The sequence below is a fragment of the Psammomys obesus genome, unplaced genomic scaffold (genome assembly GCF_907164565.1).
Source record: "Psammomys obesus unplaced genomic scaffold, mPsaObe1.curated_primary_1811, whole genome shotgun sequence".
NCBI classification, from domain to species: domain Eukaryota; kingdom Metazoa; phylum Chordata; class Mammalia; order Rodentia; family Muridae; genus Psammomys; species Psammomys obesus.
The window spans coordinates 734,848-751,454 of record NW_026596440.1 but is presented as its reverse complement, the minus strand read 5'-3'; the positions used below and the strand labels follow the sequence as shown (position 1 = coordinate 751,454).

Genomic DNA, 16,607 nt, shown 5'->3' with positions numbered 1-16,607 from the left:
GCCCGGGCCGGGCGCGCACGGCGGGCGCCCCGCGAACCGCCCCGATGTGGCAGGAGGCGATGCGGCGGCGCCGCTACCTGCGGGACCGCGCCGAGGCGGCGGCGGCGGCGGCGGGCGGCGGCGAGGGGCTCCAGCGGTCCCGGGACTGGCTCTACGAGTCCTACTACTGCATGAGCCAGCAGCACCCGCTCATCGTCTTCCTGCTGCTCATCGTCATGGGCGCCTGCCTCGCCCTGCTTGCCGTCTTCTTCGCGCTCGGGCTGGTGAGTGGCCTCCCCGGGGCTCCGTGGGGACCTCGCTGGCGACCGCGTCCCTCCCCGGGCTGCTCCTCACCCGCTGCGCCCTGCCCGAGTCCGGCCTGGCCCGGGCTGCGGGCAGAGGAAAAGTTTACCTAGAAGGGTTTGCCTAAAATAAAGTTGGCAGGGCGTGCTCCAGGTGGACGGGCAGGGCAAATGGGTTCAGCATCTCTGCGCCCCGTGGCCAACTCTGCGCTTTCTCCCAGCACCGCTGCCCGAGGCAGAGGCGGTCCTTGGGCTTCCTAGGCGCGCCCGCTGCCTTCCATCCCTGTCCGCGGAATGGCCCCAGCTCTCTGTCTGGGCATTATTTAACTCTGAAAACAGGCTGCTTTGGGAAAGCGGTTTATGACAGCAAAAAATGAAAACCAGATAATGTACATCTTTGCTTTTGGTTCTTACCCTGCTTAGCCATGTAGTGAGAAAGTGATGGAGTGTTGAGCAGATGCCCGTGGCTCATCCCCAGAGACTACAAGTGAGCTAAAATTTGGAGAGACCCTCGCTGCTTTTCCCTTTCTAGAGAAGTGTTTGATTCGCTTGTGGCCCCCGCAGATGGCCGAAGCGTGTTTTCATCACTGGGGGAATTAGCGCAGCCCGATAGCTCGTGCCAATCTGTCTGGTTCATAATTTACAGTCAGGAATCTTGGGCTGGCTCCTTAGAATCCTGAGAAGAAATCTGTAGACTGCGGTAACTTCCTTTTAGCGCTCTCTTCAGTGTGGTTCAAACTTCCCCTGCCCATGAATTGCATGTGCGGACTGTGTGTGAAGCCTGGATTATCCCGTGAGTTGTGTGGTCAGCGGGTGATGTGGGACGTCCCTGACTGAATGCTATTTCCTGAGCTTAGGATGTAAATACACGCCTATTTTCACCAGTCTCCAGCGGATTGAGCTTACCCTGCCTCTAGGGCGCAGAAACTCTGTTAGATATTTGGCAATTTGTTTTAGATATTCTGAGCCATATGGTGCTCACATTATTAGTCGAAAGAAAAGTTTCATCACAGCTCAGTTTTGTTTTTTGTTTTTTTTAATGTCCCTACCAGCGTGGGTCCTGTTTTCTGACATAATTCCATGAGGTAAGGAGAGAAAATCCAACGTGGCAGGCCATGACGTCACTGGTCCTCTCCTCTAGCAGGCAAAGCAGGGAGCTCCTTTGATCCTTGTAGCCTAGGTGTGAGAGGAGCATAGCCTTTCCTTCTCCCTTCCCCCTGCTACGTAACCAAAACTGCTTGTCACTACTTACAAGTCCAAAAAGAACTTAAAGAGAGATTTGGAGTCGGGGTCCAGGGTAGGGATGGGCAGGATCATTGACTAACAGTCTCGAAAAACCTAGCCTCATTCTCACACTGCTGGCAAGAAAACGCATCATAGTTGTCCTTTGGAGATGTGTTTCTGTTTGTGAGTCTCCTGAAAGTGTAATTCAAATCCTTCTGGCTGGTTCCTTCCTAAATGGAGAGGAGCAGGTGACAGCCTATTTATAGTGCCACTAGTCTAGGGAGACAAGTGCGAAGTTCATGTTCCCCAGGCACAGTACCTTGTTTTCCATGTTAAAACACTCTAACTTCAACCATGTTGAATTAGGTGCTGTTGAATCATGGGAGGAAGACTTAGGGCTTGCTTTTCTGAGTTGCCTTTGTTCTTCCCCCTTGTCCTGAGAGAGTCAGAGAGTTCCTTTCATGTTCTGTTGTGCTTGCTTTAAATGTTGGAATGATACCCTTTAAAAAGTCTTTGAAACTTTCGTAGACATATACCGTATACAATGCATTTAATCATGTCTAACATCCCTCCACCATCCCATCCTCTCAGGAGTCTATCTCCTTGCCTTCTAGATGACTTAAAAAGAAAACCTGGAGTCCAATTAATTCTGTCCATATGTGCATAGCTGTGGGGCCCACTGTCGCATGGGAAACCCACCAGTGGCCACCCCTCAAAGAAAAGTGATGCTCCTTCCTGCAGAAACGGTCAGCTGCCTATACTCCTCAGCTAGGGGGAGGGCCTCATACCTTTTTAAAAGGCATGGTTACTTTTTCTTAATATGCCAACTATTTCCACATTTGTCTTCATTTTAAGTTAAATAATTCTAACCAGAAATGGATGTTTTCCGTACCTTGCCTGTCACCTAGGGCAAGGTGCATGTATGACATGGAATAGATTCTGTTCCTCCGTATCTCTGGCTGGTTTCATCATGCCCACTATGTAAATTTTTAGTATAAACTGCAGACATGTTCCAGGGAGGATGCCTGGATCTGGTCCAAAGGTTACATTCAGGTGGGGACTGTGGCTCCAGTGTTCTGCCAAGGGAGAAATGCCTGAGAGATGTGGACACTGTCCTCCAAAGCCGCATCCCAGGGGGAGATTGTGAGAACCCCACGTTCACAAAGACTTATTTCTACATTGCTTCTAGAAAAATTGTAGGCAGTTATCTCCACTTTCAGAAAGGAAGTCTCTACGCAGATAAAGACAGCTCAGGTAGGAAGCACTGAAGATGCAGGAGAGCTGGGTTGGAGCCATGCTGATGTGGGTGCAGATGCTCTTGTCTCAGACTGAGCAGACCTTGCCATCTGAGAGGTCTGCCTGGGAGTGGGGATGGCAGAGCTACTGCAGCTTCAGGCTCTCAGGTCTCTGCCTTGGAACACACTCTGGCATGGGCGAGCCCTCACGCCAGTCAACAGTAAAACAGATCTAGTTTTCACTGCCTAAAATCTTGGAGAGTTTCCTTCATTCCCATGCATCTGCCTGGTTTTGATTGCCATTCCTTTCTCATGAGTTCCTTCAGTAAGAAATGGGGGTAGCAGTTTTCTCAAATACAGCTCCTAGCACATTTGGGTCACAAAATGATTCCAGTATAATCCGAGCACGTAGAAATCTTTTTGCTAGTTGTCTTCTTTATATGAATTGGTTTTGAATTTGAATTCAAAAGGAAAAAAAGGGACTGGAAATGTAGCTCAGTGGGTAGGGTTCTTGCCTAGCACGGAAGCCTTGGGTTCCATCCCCATCAGCACATACAAGCGGCACAGTGCTACATTACTGGAACCCAGCACTTGTAGCCATGGAGAAGAATATCAGGAAATGCCAGGTCATCCTCACTGTATTGTGGGTTCTAGCTAATCTGGGCTACATGAAACCCTCCCTGTATCAAGCTATAAAGGAGAAGAAGTAAAAAGGAAAAATAGCAAATGGTGTTGTGGACATAGATGAGTTTTTGTTTTGATTCCTGGTAGGATGTGGGACTGATTCAGGTTGTCCACAGCAGCAAACTAATTGCCTTGTGCAGGCTCCGAGAGGGGCCCTTTGTTACAGATAGTTTAAATCTGAGATCTCTGGAGAGGGAATAAATGCCAGGATCCAGAGAGAGAAGGGGGGCTCCGAGAGGGAAAGAAGAAGGCTGAGAAAGAAGAAGGCTGCTGGTGTCCACCCCTGCTGCTCCTGATTGTTGCTGATGCACCCGGAAAAGAAGAAGTTGGAGATATCCTGAAAGGAAGATTGGACTTGTCCTAAAGAATCCTACCACCCTAACGAGCAGGAAGTAGCTAAAAAGAACTCCAGCCCCTCTCCCCACTAACCTCCTTTCTCTTCTACATGGTATTGGGGTGTTGGAAGGGATTGGGTGGAGAAGGAAGGAAGAGGCATAAGAAACCCAAAATAAAATGGTATATAAAGTAACACCTTCAAACCCGTGTTTTGATTTAGTATTGCCTTAATTGACACTTAAAATTTTATATCACTTAATTTCAATTTATGGTCTATCTATGATTCTGCCATACTGACCATAACGTTAAGTAGATCTTTGATGTATTTTCATTATTTTGTAAAAATAAAGGCTGACTTGAAACTTAACAGTCTTGTGTAATTGATTGTTTTCTATCTAAAAGTCTAAAAATAAGATTGATGTCATGCTTGCTCAGATTTATCCTAAGATGAATTGAATTAAATAGAGCAATTGTTAGGATAGGTTGTATTTTTACAGTCTATTGATAATGTGAACACTCTTTCTTTGCTTGTGGTGGAAAGTTTCAATAAAAAGCTGATTTATGATTCTTTGACATTGGTTTGCCGAGTGCCTACCAAGTGCCTCGTGGCTGGTTGTCAGGGAGACCATGTAACAGAAAACTTAGAACTAATGAGATCAAACTAAGTTGTAAATATTATCATGGCACTTTGATTTTTAGAGCTGGCTCTCATTACTGAATGCATGAAAACCTCCTTTCAGACCTCCTTTCGGAACAAAATCCTCTCATTTATTATGTCTGAAATCTGCCGGCTTTTCTCAAAAAATTGCCTTCATTGTCAGGAAAGGTTGACATAAATTGTGTTTGTCAAAATACAAGGTGGCTCTGGATATGTTTGTTTTGACTAAAATTTATGATTAGAAGTAGTCAGTGTTTGAATGGAAAAGTTATGTTCTCATAAATTTGAAGTACACAGACATTTTAATAAAGTGGATTTTGTAACATAACCTGAAGTAACAATACTTACTTTTATTAACTATAAATATGCAATATTACAAGTGAGCATATGTGCCACTTTCTTTTACAGTGGAGTGGTGAGCTAGCTTTCAGAAGCAGTGAATGTAAGTACTTTTCACCACGCACTGATTTTCCAGCATTAGGTTCCCAGCACACACTCACTGTGGGCGAATATACCAGACAATTTCCTGTGTGTATCTACTGCAAACAATTTTCATCCTTCAAAACAAACAGACACCAGCAGAGGGAACATGCCTTGAGTGATAGTCCTTCAGCAGCTGCATTTGATGGAAGAATAGCTCCCTTCTGAGAAGGGCTGGAGTCTGGGATGACAGAGAGACATGCCCTGCTCTCTAAGCAACAGGAGGTTTGGGGTGTGCTCTTCATAGTTGCAGAATTATAGTAGTGAAAGGGAACAGGGCATTTCCCTAAGAACCAGAGCAAATGTGGCTAAAGATCCATCTTTTCAGGCATCTCTCCGCATAGAAGCAATGTTTTCTCTGCAGGTGTTTGTAATCTGCAGCCAACCAGTCACTAAGTCATTTCAGTTACATTCTACCTATAGTCTACACAAAGGACAAGAGAAAACTCTAAATTTGTGTAGGAATGGTAGTTAAAATGTAGAGAACTATCCAGATACAATTGAAATTGAAAGCAGTCTATGGATATTACTTTCTCTGTTTAAAAATGACAGTAGAGAAAGAGGCTTTGAGATACACACCTACAATCCCAATGCTATGGAGGTCGATGTAGGAGGATAAAAGTTCAAGGTCATCCTCAGACATGTTTTGAAGCTGAACTAGCCTGAGCTGTGTAAGAACCTGTCCAGGAAGATGAAGAAAACAAACAAACAAAAAAAAATGGCAATAGTATAAAATGATTAAAAACATCTATCTGTCTTGGAATTTTGACTTTTTTCCTTTCTGTGTTCTGAAATCTGTGACCTTAGGTGGACCGTTTATCACAAGTGTTTGTCAAATGTAAATGAGCCTGCCTCAGAAGGAGATGTTCCAAATGGCGAAGAAGCAACTCAGGGATCATTCACTATCACAAGGCCTCCTGTAGATACATTTTCATAGCCCTGTAGCCAACTAGTAGTAGAACTGAGAGGGACTCATTCAACATATGAACAAACTTATATCCAGAGGGCTAGATTAATTTCTCCAGACCCCAGGGCACTGAGTTTTCCCCAATGATGCGTTGGGAGAACATTGCAGGTCTGGACTCTCCATCCCTGACTTTCATAGTTCCCTGGGGGAAACCCCTGCTGCTGTGAACATGCTCAGACTTCATTCTGTCCCTTCTCCCTGTGATGAAGGATGGCCAAAGATGCTTCTTCATGGCTTGCTTACTGAATTGATGGCATCAATCATTTCCATTATACTAATTTCTCCTAGGATTTGCCCAATTGAGCAGAAAGTCCACTTGTGGCCTTCCTGTTGTCTGAGAATGTCCTGACAAAGCAATATGGCCCATGACAGCCATTCCTTTGAGCTGTGGTTTTCTACTGGTATTTTTAAGTCATAGATTCTATAGAAAAACAACCACAGTTAGAGCTGAGACACTGCACAGTTAGCAAATGCTGGTGTGACCCTCATGACAGTAATCTGTTTGATCTGTAATTGTTTTTGGCAGATGTGCAGGCAGCATCCACCAGGGTCCTAGTCTACTAGACAGGTTGTTGTCATAAGACAGTCACTTCATTTGTCTCATTCCTACCTTACTGGATACCTTGTGAGTACCCGCTGTCTCTGGGTCAACAGCATCCCCAACAGTGCATCCCCATGTGAACCCACTGAAGTCATCTTTTCACTTACTGTTTACTTCTGGGGTAGTTGGTTATTCTTGGCTCCTCAACTAAGACATCTGTCCGCCTGTGGCTCCTCTGTTGCACACTCACATTCAAGTTCCTGGAGAGTTTAGCCTTTGCCGAACACCCAACCATTACTGACTTCAGCTTCTGATAGTTGGAACGCTTGTGTATTGTACAAAGCGATTTAACCATCACCTTGCTGGAAGTTCAGATATATTTATCTATAGCCGTGTTTTCTCTCAACTCATTGTGATCTTGGTCAAGAAGGAAGTTGTTGGTCTTTTCGTGTGACACAGGCACCAATCTCCTCACTGCTGCATTTCCCACACATGTGGGAAGGCATAGCATTGTTGATCCACCTGGATCCTGTCCTCCATTTTGCCTCTTAGTAGATAACCCTAGTAAGTTAAATCATCTGTTTTTTCCTCAATTGCTTCCATAGAGTAAAATGAATAGCAGAGCCATGTAAATGGGACTTGGTTGTGAATTAAGTATGATAAATCCCATGAGTAGTTGAGACAAGACAAGACATATAATAGGGCTGTAACAGGATGTCCTTGTCATTATTGTTTTATACTACAAAGAGTTGTTCTTGTCAAAGGCTTGTATAGACAGACATATTTCAGGACAAAAACAAAATGAATACAAGAATTTTTAAATCTTAGGTGTGAAAGATCAGGGATGTATTTCTATTTCTATGATAAATGTGTACATAACTGATTTAATTTTAGAGGAGGAGACTGGAAGAAGTGTGGTTAGTGTAATTACAAGTCACATTTTGACTTGTAAAAGTTTAACATTCCACAACATAAAAGTTCTTGCCAACTTGACATTCATGTTATCTTCTATAGTTCTCAATGCTGCTACCTTTGAGTAATTTTAAATAAAATTACCAAGAGTAATAAAGAAATGTTTACCCTGTGATAACATGGTATTAGACTAAGAAAAATACACACATACCTGGTTTGCAAATCCCAGGTGCACTTGGGAGAGAGAAAATAGTTATTGCGTCATTTTGTATGTTTGCTTCTTTTGACAAAATTAGTCTTGGGCTAACTCAAAGCCCTCTTTGTGTGAGAATACAACTAAAACACACAGAAGGAGTAAGGGGAGGCCAGGAGAAGGACTGCCAGGGTCCAGCCTTATTGGCAGTGTTACAAATAATTCCTTTTGTGCCTCTCTACTATTCTTTTTTCTTTCTTTCTTTCTTTTTTACTTTGGTATATACTTTTGTTTATAGAAGCCAAACTCAGATTCAGGCGAGAGCAGTGCACACAGGGCGAGATGTCAGCCTCGAAAACCACCATGAGCCAACGGGGCAGCTGGTTCCCAGACCTACCCAGAACTCTAGGGCGAAGTACACTGAAGGGGAAAAGAGAAGTAAAGCACAAGAGAGAGAGAGAAGGAGAGAAAGGCAGGGAGAGAGGGAAACACACATCTGCACACGCGCACGCGCGCGCACACACACACACACACACACACAAGTACAGAGACAGAGAGAGATCAGAGTCATGATATTAGAGACTCTTAAGACCAATTATATATCAGTCTAATTAAAAAACTAGAGATTTAAATTATTAGGGACATTGAAATACATGAAATGAATACTGTGACAGAGTTGAAACATGCAGGAATACAATGCAATATAATGACTTTTTTTATTTTAGACAGTAGTTCTGATGATTTCTCCAGAGGCCATTGTGTCCGAGAGACTTGTGAGAGTAAGTCATGTCCAGTTCAGTGTTTTGTTCTGTTGAGACAGGCTCTCACCATGTAACTCTCGGTGGTCTGGAGCTCACAGTGTAGACCTGTAGACCAGGCTGATCTCGAACTCACAGATGTCTGCCTGCTTCTGCCTCCCAAAGGCTCTTGGCAGAGAACTTGGTGTATCAGCAAGGGTAAAGCCTCCCGTTGGCACCCTTCTCATACTTCAGATGTACCACGGTTTAACCTTGAGGCCACAATGTAGAGCTCAGAGGCACCAGGTCTCAGTCCTATGCACTTATTCCCAATACTGAATTATTGTGTGTAGTGCATTGACACCAATGTATACAGTGTGTGTTTTAGTTTCTCATGTTCTTTTAGAAGAATAAGATACAGCATTGACTATTTCAAGCTGTTAGTTTCCTGTCAACATTGGAAAGGAAAGAAAATTTTAGACAAATATATTAGTAGAACCAATAAAAGCCACGCATATCTCAAACTCACCGACATATTCAGCTGAGTAGAGATGACATGGATGATTTGGTGTGGATGTAACTGAGACATATGGCAAACCTTACACTTAATCCATCCCCACAAGAGACTACAGTTAACTCAGACATAAGAGACATGCACTTTGGAATTGGGAGTAGGTGCAGAGTGGGATTAACCATTCGATTAGCTTGATTAATCTTCCCTTCCTGGACAAAATCCTCCTTGATTTACATCTGGATTACTTGGTACTTGTATGGAAATAAACAGCCGCTAATCCTGGGTGGACTACATCTGCCCACTGATTTATTTCTGTGCGTGTGCTCTGTCTCTTTCCCCATCTCCCTCCAAGTGTGTGCTTTACAGTAAATTGTGTTGGCCTTTTTTAAACTTCCATTTTTGTTCACTTCATCATACACACATGAGCACACACAATGTATGTATATTGACAGTCCCCAACTTAATGATACCGCAGTGTGAGACTTTTTAGCTTAACAATAGTGTAAAGACAATATCTATTCAGGAGGAACTGTGCTTGCACCTTTCAGTCAGACTCATTCCTGGCTTTAAAAAGATGTTTGTAGTCCTCTCTTGCAATGCTGGGAAAGAGTAGCAAAATACATTCTTTGTTAGATTATCATGAAGAAGAGCATCCTAGACTTCAGAACCCACGGTGCTGTGGCTAAGCTGAGCTCCTCACCAGCTTAGGTATTCTGAATAAATTTTCCACTTATGTTTTCATTTACAATGGAGTTCTCAGGATGTAAGAAGTTGGGAAGAATAATCTATATATTTGTGCTGTAAGAGACAGAGATTCATGTATATGTTGTCTTTTTGTCACAAATCAACTTTTACTGATGAGCTTCAGATATTCTTCACATATTTCCCACATATCAAAATTCAACGTGTAATTGTTTTATAACAGACTGTCTTGCACCATAGGTTTAAGTTACTTGTTTTTGTTGTTTTTACACCACTGATTTTCATTGTCATCTTGACCCTATTTAGAATCATGTGGGAAGACTGTCTCAAAGAAGGAAGGATTTGCAGATCAGAGTAGCCTGTGGGCATGTCTATGGGGGTTGTCTTGGTTGCTTTAATTGAGGTGAGCATACCTAATCCACTGTGGGTAGCAGCATTCCCTTGGTTTTGGCCCTGGACAGTGTAAGTTTAGAGGGAGATGAATTAGTAACTATAGATGTGTCCACTGTCTCTCTGTGCTTGTGATATGACTAGCTGTTTCACTGCAATGATGGATTGTAAGCTGGCATTTTGAACCAAAATAGAACCCTTCTCCTGTAAGTTGCTTTTTGCCCAGGATTTTTTATTATAGAAATGGGAAGGAAAGTAGAGTGATTGGTTTAAAGTTACTTGTTTTGGGCATCATGTATTAGAGTCTTTCTGGTTTGATGTTTTTTTGTTTTGTTTTGTTTTGTTTGCTTTTATTTACTTATTTTTGAGACAGGATCTCATATATTTCATACTGGACTCTAAATTGCTATGTACTGAATTTAAACTGATTGTTTTGCTTACCCTCTCAAGTGCTGGTATCACAGGAGTGTACCGTCAAGGAAGGGAATTTTTTTTTTAATCAAGTTTCATGACAAATCCATAGCAGAGGTGCTCTTGAATCATTAACAGTTTAAATTACTTATATCGGCCACCTACCTGGTCCCCCATATTTATTATTTTCTTTGAAGAAGACAGCACACATTTCCCAAACCCCATCTATTGATAGCATCAAACTTAGAATCCAGTGTCACTCAGTAAAGGGTACTCATGTGCCCAAAGGCAGGATGGGAAGTCATGTCCCTATGTCTGGTTTTACTTCTCTGGGTCTGGATATCTATAGGCTGAAAGAGCATGTTGTTGACTCTTTAGCAACCACCTCGTATACAGAAAATAGCCCCCACCCTGCCCCATCACTGTACCAAGAGAAAAATCTACTAGGTTCACTAGCCTTGTACTCTTTAAAACATTGTGGTATGCATGTGCGTGTGTGTTGCCTGCATGTATGTTTGTACACCTGTTTGCCTGGTGCCTAAAGAGGCCAGAAAAGGGTGCTGGATTTCCTGGAACTGGAGTTACAGACTGGGTGGTAGGACTTGAACCCAGTTCCTCTGGAAGAGTAACCAGCACTCTTAGCCTGAGCTGTCTCTTCATCTCTCAGGTCCCATACTTTTAGTTGAACCTTATCCCTGACTTACCCTTATTCACTCAATTTTCAACAAGGGGTTGTCTGTGTGACAGACATTTTCATAGTACTGTGTGGTGACTCTGCCCCTCAAGGTTGATATTCATTTTCTTATCAGATCCTATGGCAAGCTACGAGCTGTTTCTCAAAAGGAGGACAATTATTATCAGGTCGTAATAATTACTCTTAAAGCAACAGCTTGGATTGTTCAGGAGATCTGTGAAGGTTAATATGGCTGTTTATTTAAGGGCAGTCAGGGTGGGGCAGCCATGAAGACAAGTCAGAAGGAGTTGCTTGCTTCTATGTGGTTCCTGCTATCTGCAGCCAAGGTCTGCTCAGCTGCTGTTCACCAGGAGCCAAGGTTAGAGAAAAGTAGAGAGCTCCCAGAAAAATGAATGCATTTTCTTTATCCAGTTGAGGTACATCTGGGTTGTTTCCAGTTTCTGGCTATTATGAGTAAAATGCTTGAGCAAATGACCTTTTCAGTATATGCCCAGGAGTGCTATAGCTGGGTCCTGAGGTAGATCTATTCCCACTTTTCTGAGAAAACTCCAGATTAATTTCCAAAGTAGTTGTACAAGTTTGCACTCCCACCAGCAATGGAGGAGTGTTCCCCTTGCTCCACATCCTCGCCAGCCTGTGCTTTCACTTGAGTTTTTGATCTTAGCCATTCTGACTCATACTGGAATAAAGATGGAGCAGAGACTGAGGGACTGTCCAACCAATGACTTGCCCACCGTGAGACACACCACATATGCAAGAGCCAATCCCTGACACTGTTAATGATAGTGTCTGATCTGCTTGCAGACAGGAGCCTAGCATAACTGTCCTCTGAGAGGCACTACCCAGCAGCAGATCAAACCAGATGCTGAGACCCATAGCCAAACATTAAGTGGAGTTTGGGGAGTCTTATGAAAGAGTGTGTGTGGGGTGAATAGAAGGTCCAGGAGGAGAGAAGAACTCAAGAAGACCAGCAAAGCCAACTAAACTAGACCCACAGGGACTCAGAGACTGAAGCACCAACTGAATAGCAGGCATGGGCTAGACCTAGGCCCACAATACATATGTAACTGATGGGCAGCTTGGTCTTCATGTGGGTTCCTTAGCAAGTGGAGCAGGAGTGGTCTCTGACATGAACTCTGTTACCTGGGATGGGTTTATTTGGCAGGGGGCGGGGGTGGCTCCCCTTTTCTGATCAGAAGAGAGGGGAGAAAGGGAAAAGAGGGTAGGAGGGTGAGGCAGATTGGAGAGGAGGGAGGGGCCAGTGATAGGGATGTAAAATGAATAGATAGACAGACAGACAGACAGACAGACAGACAGATAGATAGATAGATAGATAGATAGATAGATAGACAGATAGATAGATAGATAAGGATGAGTGTAAAGACCAGCACGCAGCCATTTGGGAATATTGTCCATCCACAGGCACTTCTGACAGTGAAGACTTCAGAGAGGACTCACTCAACACACTTTTGCCTCCCAGATTCCTCTGTGGTTCAGCTCTAGCAAAGAACCATAGGATGAAGGATATTGTGGGAAATGCAGTTCCCAGCGAAACCAAACCCACATCATGACAAACTATCACACTGTTAGGACTTCTCAGTCACTCTCCCCCAGCACTGCTACTGAAGCTACAAGACTGGTACATACTGTTTTGTTATTCTTTAAAAATTCAGTTCATGGGATACTGCACCCAGGATGATCTTTTCTAGATCCCACCATTTGCCTGCAAATTTCATGATTTCCTTGTTTTTCATTGCTGAGTAGTATTCCATTGTGTAGATGTACCACAAATTTCTATATTTATTCCTCAACTCAGAGACATCTGGGTTGTTTCCAGCTTCTGGCTACTACAAATAAAGCTGCTACAAACATGGTTGAACAAATGTCCTTGTTGTATACTTGAGCATATTTTGGATATATGCCTAGGAGTGGTATAGCTGGATCTTGAGGAAGCGCTATTCCTAATTGTCTGAGAAAGTGCCAGATTGATTTCCAAAGTGATTGTATAAGTTTACATTCCCACCATCAATTGAGGAGAGTTTTCCTTTTTCCACAACCTCTCCAGGATGTGTTGTCACTTGAGTTGTTCATCTTAGCCATTCTGATAGGTGCAAGGTGAAATCTCAGGGTGGTTTTGATTTGCATTTCTTTGATGACTAAGGATGTTGAGTATTTCTTTAAGTGTTTCTCTGCCATTCGATATTCCTCTGTTGAGAATTCTCTGTTTAGCTTTGTACCCCATTTTTTAATTGGATTACTTGATTTGTTGCTTTTTAACTTCCTTGGTTCTTTATATATTCTGGATATTAGCCCTCTGTCAGATGTAGGGTTGGTGAAGGTCTTTTCCCAATCTGTAGGCTGTCATTTTGTTCTGATGGCAGTGTCCTTTGCTTTACAGAAGCTTTTCAGTTTCATGAGGTCCCATTTATTGATTGTTGCTCCTAGAGCCTGTGCTGTTGGTGTTCTGCTCAGGAAGTTGTCTCCTGTGCCAATGAGTTCAAGGCTCTTCCCCACTTTCTCTTCTAAGAGGTTTAGTGTGTCTGGTTTTATGTTGAGGTCTTTGATCCACTTGGACTTTAGTTTTGTGCAGGCTGATAAGTATGGATCTATTTGCATTTTTATAGCAGAAAGACACACATGGTATATACTTACTCATAAGTGGATATTAGACATATAATATAGGATAAACATACTAAAATCTGTACACCTAAAGAAGCTAATCAAGAAGGACTTTGGGTAAGATACCCAATCCTCATTCAGAAAGGCAAAGAGGATGGGCATCAGAAGAGGTGGAAAACAGGGAACAGGACAGGAGCCTACCACAGAGAGCCTCTAAAAGACTCTACCCTGAAGAGTATTAAAGCAGATGATGAAACTCATAGCCAAACTTTGGGAAGAGTGTAGGGAATCTTATGAAAGAAGGGAGAGATAGAAAGACCTGGAGGGGACAGGAACTCCACGAGGAGAGCAACAGAACCAAAAAATCTGGCTACAGGTTTGTTTTCTGAGACTGATACCCCAACCAAGAACCATTCATGGAGATAACCTAGAACCCCTGGACAGATGTAAACCATGGCAGCTCTGTGCAAGTGGGTTCCCTAGTAATGAGAACAGGGACTGTCTTTGACATGAACTGATTGGCCTGCTCTTTGATCACCTCCCCCCTCAGCGGGGTGCAGCCTTACCAGGCCACAGAGGAAGACAATGCAGTCACTCCTAATGAGACCTGATAGACTAGGATCAGATGGAAGGGGAAGATGACCTCCTCTATCAGTGGACTGGGAGAGGGGCATAGGTGAAGAAGAGGGAGAGAGAGAGGATGGGATTGGGAGGGGAAAAGGGAGGGAACTACAGGTGAGGTACAAAGGAATTAAACTGTAATTAATAAAAATAAAAATAAATGTTATAAAAATTCAGTTCATGGTTTTTCATCAAAGGTTATTTTATTGTTAAGTTGCACATATGAGGTGAATTTTAATGTGCTTTGTATGTGTTATTGTATAAATTTCTAATTTGCCTTACACTGTGATCAAAGAACATGGGTTTAGAGGATAACTTCCAAGTTTTCATACTTTTCAGGAAGTTACCTGATATATAATTATTACGTATGTGCTAGTGATTGAACCCAGGGCAATGCACAAGGTAGGCAAGTACTCTACCATTAAACTACATTCCCTGCACAGTACAGGATTGTTCTGAATGCCCATGTGAACTGAAAAAGAATTGTTCTCCCTCGATCTTTCAATCAAGTCGTGCCTTCTACTTATTTTGCTACTTATGTTGCTTGCTTGATTTTGCTTTTGCCTTGTTTGCTTGCTCAATTGATGGCTTGTGGGAGGTGCTGGAACCTTCCGTTCTGAAGAGACTGCTTTACTTTTCTCTCTATGTACATTGCTGCTGCATATGCTGTGAGAGCTATTAGCTTTATGCATGTTTAAGGTGGTCACACTGGAGTGGAAGAGATTTTTTTCCTATTACATACGCATATGAAAAGAAGAATCTCCAGATACACACCTGTATCAATGGAGAGCCTAGCCAGGTGCAGGTTTCGCTTTCCCCCACAGCTCTGCCTCTCCTGGTGCTTCCAGGCTTTAACAAACACCCAGAGCCACAGAGTCTGCAGTGTGACACAGGGAAGAAGACCTACAGGCTTGGGCACTCAGCCTCTTACACTGAGGGACAAGATGCAAATGCATCTCTGCTGTGAGGCTGGCTTCAAAGCACTTCAGGGAAGTGTTTTTAATAGAAAGCATTACTTTACATTAGGGCATCCTTTACCATCTCAGTGGAAACTAGCACTTTTAACAGGAAAAAAAAAGAGACAAGTGCACATGGAAAAAGGAAAATACAAATAAACTGCTGCTTTGCAGAATGGCCTCAAAGAGGTGAGTGAGTTTTCATGTGATAAATAAAAGAGATGGAGCTTTAATAGCCCTGGCAATTAGAATCTATACAAAATTACCAGAAAATGCATCAAAAATGAAGGACATTTTTTTTCTAAGAGAGTGATAGGAGCCTATTATCATTATAGGAGATAATACCTTGCGGAAAGTTGCCTTTGTGGAAGGCTTTTTAGAACATCCCATTTTCTGTGCATTATATCCTTTTTTCTTTTTCTTTACTTTTCCCTTTTTTTTACTTTTTAAAAGGCATTTTAGTACAACTAATGGCATTTAAAGTAGTGCATTTTATTTTATTTTTGTTGTATGTTAACTTTTTTTTTCCAGTGAAAATAAAATAATTTAGGTTGATGATGCTTTGATGTTTTCCTTTCCTTACTAGAAGTGACTGGTTCTTTTTGCCATAGGGTAACTCTATGGCTTCCTTGTCAACTCTTTGGGATGGAGAGGGAAAGGAAGAGAGCCATGTAATTTCAGAATGGGGGAATGCCTTGATTCCATTTACTTAGCCTTAAGAAAAATGCATGATGCACCCTGCAAGACCTGGGAAAGAATGCAGTTTACAAGTTTTTACATACTCTAATGAATGCTCCTCTCTGTTTTTCTTGACACTGTATGAAAGGTTCTATTTTGTGGAGAAGTCTCCATTAAACCTCACTCAGAGCTGGAGTTCATCAGCAGGTTCAGAATAAGTGGACACTGTTTTTCAGTGGGTTCAGACTTGGCCAAGAGTTGGGTTCCCAGACTCATGAGTAGCAGCTGACTGTTCTGTGCTGCTGGCCATGTGGGACGTTGGCTCACTACCAGGCAGGTCTTACTGTGCAAAGTGGTTGCTGCTCTGCTAGTGTGCATAATGTTTCTGGTAATGGCACCCACCTAGTGAGTAAGAGTGTACCCAGCCACCAGAGTGCCACTGTGGCTCAGTGGCCTGCCTGCATAAAAGCATATTCAAAATGACAGTGTGTACTGAGTTGTAATCATTAACTCTAAAACCTTGTTACATATATATATATATATACACATATATGTAATTATATATAATATAGTATTTTATATATGTATATAACACACCTATATGTATATGTTACACACATAGTATATATCATTTTACACCTCTGAATGGGACATATGTCTAATAATGCTCAAACCCAAGACTCAGGGATCATGGCAGAAGAAGGGAAGAAAAATCATAAGTGGTAAAATTACAAAGAAATGGTCTTTTCAGTTTCTGCACATAGCAGGGCAGTT

General features: G+C 42.7%; 1 protein-coding gene across 1 annotated transcript in view; it reads left to right on the top strand.

Moving 5' to 3' along the window:
* Nucleotides 1–8: 8 nt before the first annotated feature.
* The window catches only part of Adcy2 (adenylate cyclase 2), a 367,518-nt gene continuing 350,919 nt past the window's right edge, over nucleotides 9–16,607 (top strand). Inside the window, exon 1 of the mRNA XM_055598037.1 lies at nucleotides 9–263. Within this exon, the coding sequence (XP_055454012.1) occupies nucleotides 45–263 (219 nt within the window). The 5' untranslated portion in view covers nucleotides 9–44. The remainder of the gene's footprint in view (nucleotides 264–16,607) is intronic.